We start from the raw sequence: 4,301 nt of genomic DNA, 5'->3' as shown, positions 1-4,301 counted from the left end.
AGTGGCCCCAGCTCTGCCTGTCCGCCCTCCCCAGCCGGCCTCCCGCTGAGCGTGGCGTCCGCGCGGCCCCGGGATGTACATGCAGGTGGAGACGCTCTCCGGTTCCCGCCTCCATCTGAAGAGGGCGCCGGGCATCCGGTCCTGGTCCCTGCTGGTCGGTAAGGGTTTCCATATTTCACCCCAAATAAAAAACTCCACTTTAATAAAAATAGGTGAAAGTGACACTGAAGTTTTCCTTCCTTGTTTTACTACCAGTCCTTCTTTCCCATGACCCTGCACGTGGCCTCCTCCGTTTCTCCTCAGCTGTCGTGTTGTGACACTTTACCTAGTCCTGTCTTCATTCCATACGTTATACCGTCGGGGTAACCCCCACGCTGGCTCCTCCGTCCGACTCCCAGTCAGCTCTGGGTCCTCACGGAGACGGATGTGTCACCTGCATACTGTGAATGGCACGTGCCATGTTTGTGAAGGAACTCCCCGCTTCTGAGCCTGGTGCTCTCTCCCTGTTCCCCGCCCGCAGCCATGGCTGGTCCTGGGGAGGAAGCGGGCCCTGGGCTGGCAGTGGTCCCACAGCAAGGTCCCTGCTTTCTCTCTGCAGGAATCCTGTCCATCGGCCTGGCTGCTGCCTACTACAGTGCAGGTGAGAGGCAACGTCTGCTCCCGCAACTTCCTGGCTCTTTAGAAAACAGAGAGAAGGAAAGCCCATCATCCGTGACCCACCAAGGCCCGGCCTCGGGGAACGCCGCCCGCCCCTCTGCCTCCTAGGGGCTCCCGGGCGCAGCCGCGCCTCTGTGTGCTGGTGGATTCTCCCTCGTGCCCGGCACTTCTCACTGTATCTTGGGCATTTTCCTGGGTCAACAAAGATTCCTCGAGAGGGTGCTCTCTTGTATCTGCTTAGGCTCTGTTGCGGGTTGAGCCATACTCTCAGGCCCCCTCCTCTCCCCTCCACAAGCCATGTTGTGATTGGCAGACACCCCGCTGCCTGTCTCGAGTAGACGCCAGAGGGAGGGGGGGATAGAGCTGGTGCAGCATGGCCCTGAGCATCTGGGAGAGCGGCCGCCCTGGGGGGAGGGACCCCTGTGGGCCCACAGCCTGCGCTCTCTGCTGCTGCTCTCACGGGCTGTGTCCTGTTTGTCCCCAGATAGTCTGGGCTGGAAGATCTTCTACGTCACCGGCTGCCTGTTCGTGGCCGTGCAGAACCTAGAGGACTGGGAGGTAAGGCCGCTGCAGTTCAGCTCCCTGCTGAGGCCAGCGCAGGGGCTCCTGGGAGCCTGGGCTCGGCCCTGGTGCTGTCCGGCATTGCTCCTGGGCCAAGGAATCCTCGAAAGCCTTTTTCTCCTAGAAGCTCTTCGTGGCTGTTTTTACCCAAATTCTTTCCTCCCGAGGTCGCCGTAGCGCAGAATGGAACGGGGCCAGTCCGCTTCCTCGGTGGCCACCCCCTCTCCCTTGTCCCTCTTCATGACCCTTTGAGCTGCCTGGCCCTGTGCTGCTCTCAAGTTCCCTCGTTGGGTGACCTTGGCCACTGTCCTTGTCCTTGAACACCTGCCTCGAGGCCCCAGGCCCCTGCGCTCACTCCTGTCAGGGACTTGGTCAGGCTGCAGGTGTTCGGCTTTGGCAGAGCAGCTTGGGCGCTGGCGTTGGGTTCTGACTGGGATGGGAAGGGCGAGGGTGGGACAGTCGGCGAGCCAGGCCCTCCGGGGTTCGTGTGGGCGGCTCCTGCCCAGCAGCCAGCAGCCAGTGACCCTGTGGCCGTTTCCAGGAAGCCATCTTCGACAAGAGCACCGGCAAGGTCGTGCTGAAGACGTTCAGCTTGTACAAGAAGCTGCTGACCCTCCTCCGAGCAGGTCACGACCAGGGTGAGGCGCTGGGACTGAACGGGACACGGCTACCCCGGGCTGGACGGGGTAGCCAGGGCTGAGTGACGGCTGGGACTGGGCCTGAGGCCTGGGTCCAAGCTGGCTGCTCGGTAGTCAGGGTTGTATCCCGCCTCTGGGGGGATGTGGGGGCCCCTCGACACGGCCTGGCTATTGCCAGGCAGCCCCAGCTCATTGCCCGGCCACTCAGGACCAGGAAGGCACTCTCAGCCACTGGGGAGATGAAGCAGAAAGACGGGGGGACAGGCAGGCCTTTCGAGGCCACGATGGGCCGGATGTTCCTTCTCACCAGACTGGCCGTGACCCGGCAGCTGCAGGACCCTGCGCTGTGGCCACTGACCTGTGTGACACCAAAGGTCGGGGTCTGGCTGTCTCCTGGGGTTTGGCCTCCGACACAGTGACCGACGCTTTCTGCTTCATGGCAAGCGTGGCATGGTCCTCTGCAGAGTGGCCCGGAAGTGACCGCGCCCGCACCCAGGTCGGGGGACGCTGCCCCTGACCCGCCCTGCCCTGCCCCCCAGTGGTGGTCCTGCTGAATGACATCCGGGACGTGAACGTGGAGGAGGAGAAGGTGCGCTACTTCGGGAAGGGCTACGTGGTGGTGCTGCGCTTCTCCACCGGCTTCTCACACCCCCTCACCCAGAGCGCCATCATGGGCCACCACAGGTGAGCGAGGACGGGGCTGGGACTGGCCAGGGCTGCTGCCCGGGCCCCTCGCCCATCACAACAGACGCCCAGCGTGGCGGGGCACAGGGGAAGAGGACCGTGGGGAGGCTGGGGCAGGCGTGCCACCACCGCTAGGCGATGTCGGGGTCCCTATGAGGACAGGCAGAGCATGGGGACCTTGGGGTTCCAGCGGGACAGGGCGGGGCAGGGGCCAGGTGAGGATGGGGACCAGGACGGAAGGTGCTGGGTCCTGGTGGGGAGTTCTCGGGCGTGGGAGGTGCATGGTTTGGGTGAGCGGCTGTGGTCTTTCTGGGTGCACCTCTCCCGTGGTAACCGCCCTCCCTCCGGTGCCGCCCGGCCCAGCGATGTGGAAGCCATCGCCAGGCTCATCACCAGCTTCCTGGAGCTGCACCGCCCGGAGAGCCCCGAGGAGCTGTCTCAGAGCAGCGACAGCGAGTCCGACAGCCCCACCGAGCAGGGCTGACCGGGAGCCCGCAGCCGTGGATCTGATGGTGCCTCAGCAGGCCAGCCTTCCTCCTCACCACCCAGCTGTGTCCCTGGCAGCCCCCGGGCGGGGCCCTGGGCCACTCCTGCTACTTGCTGCTGCCCTCTGCCTAGAACCACGGCTGGGCTCCAAGGCGCCCGAGGAGGGTGTGGCCTCGGATCTGCCTCTGGGAGCCAGGCGGCCCCAGCCTGGGCGGTGTGGGCGTGAGTGCGGTGGGTGGCATGGCCTGGTCTGACCCACCCCACAGCCCACCAGCCGGGTGTGCTCCAGCCTCTGAAAGGGGAGGGGGGCCAGGCTCCCCAGGGCACGGCCTGAGGCTGGTGTTCCTGCACCCAACTGAGGTTGGCCACACGGTCCCTGGGGAATTCAGCTCCAAGGTCACCGCGAGGCTTCAGCTTGTCTTGGACCATCCAGGATGGTGCTGGGCTGTCTTGAGGCAGATCCCCTCCCGCCCGTCCCGTCCCCTCAGCCCCGGCAAAGCCCGCTTGGCGAGAAGAGGTTCTCCCAGCCTCGTGCACTGTTTGAAGCCGGGACCTCGCTCTGAGAAGCCAGATGCAGCTTCTCTGGAACCTGAGAAGACCTGTCAGCTGGGCCCCTTTGTGGGGCAGGAAGTGGGCTGCACCCACGGAACTGGGCACCGAGCACCTCTGGGCAGGTGCAGCGGGCAGAGCCTGGATCGCCCACGGGGCTGCGGCTGCCGGGTGACATGGACCGCGGTTCCTACAGGTCTCCCTTCTCAGCGGGGGCTGCGACCAGCCCTTGGCTTGGGCACATGTGGCTCGGACCTGCTCGAGTTGGGTTCCCAATGAACCACTGTACCGAGCTGTGCAGGTCTGCTCCCCCTGGGGGCTGAGAGGCTCCGGGAGGGAGGGGCCTGCTCACCCCCACCCCCACACACACCCCGGGTGGGATTGTTGTGGATGCTCCCCGGGCCCTGTGAACACCTGAGTGCAGCCAGGTGGGAGCGAGGTCGGTCACATTCCTTCCTGCCAGCCTGACCTCTAGCTTCTACTCTCCTTTTTATTCCACGAGAATTAAAGTTCTTCGTGCAGATCAGTGAACAGGGCCCTACGGGCGTTTCCTCCCGTTTCAACCGCCTTCTCCCCATGATCACCTGTGCCGAGGGGCCTGCTGCCTGGTGTCCTGGGCTCAGCAGGAGGCGAGTGTTGGGCCAGACAGAGCTGGACGGGGTGTGGGAGGCCCAAGTCCTCACGGGCACTGGCCTGCGTCGGGGCTGGGGCTCGGGCTGGGGCCGG

The 4,301-nt window shown here is 64.8% G+C and overlaps 1 protein-coding gene across 1 annotated transcript; it reads left to right on the top strand.

Moving 5' to 3' along the window:
* The first annotated feature begins 6 nt into the window (after nt 1–6).
* On the top strand, nt 7–4,106 carry LOC102242635 (chromosome unknown open reading frame, human C17orf62). Its single transcript, XM_005883652.2, has 6 exons — nt 7–158; nt 599–640; nt 1,142–1,215; nt 1,760–1,856; nt 2,396–2,540; nt 2,904–4,106. Exons 1-6 carry the CDS (start codon nt 74–76, stop codon nt 3,022–3,024), a joined length of 564 nt encoding a protein of 187 aa, XP_005883714.1. The 5' UTR covers nt 7–73; the 3' UTR covers nt 3,025–4,106.
* The last annotated feature ends 195 nt before the right edge of the window (nt 4,107–4,301 follow it).

This window comes from Myotis brandtii, unplaced genomic scaffold, assembly GCF_000412655.1.
Source record: "Myotis brandtii unplaced genomic scaffold, ASM41265v1 scaffold797, whole genome shotgun sequence".
NCBI lineage: Eukaryota > Metazoa > Chordata > Mammalia > Chiroptera > Vespertilionidae > Myotis > Myotis brandtii.
The sequence above is the reverse complement of the archived record's forward strand: the minus strand, read 5'-3'. Positions and strand labels throughout refer to the sequence as shown.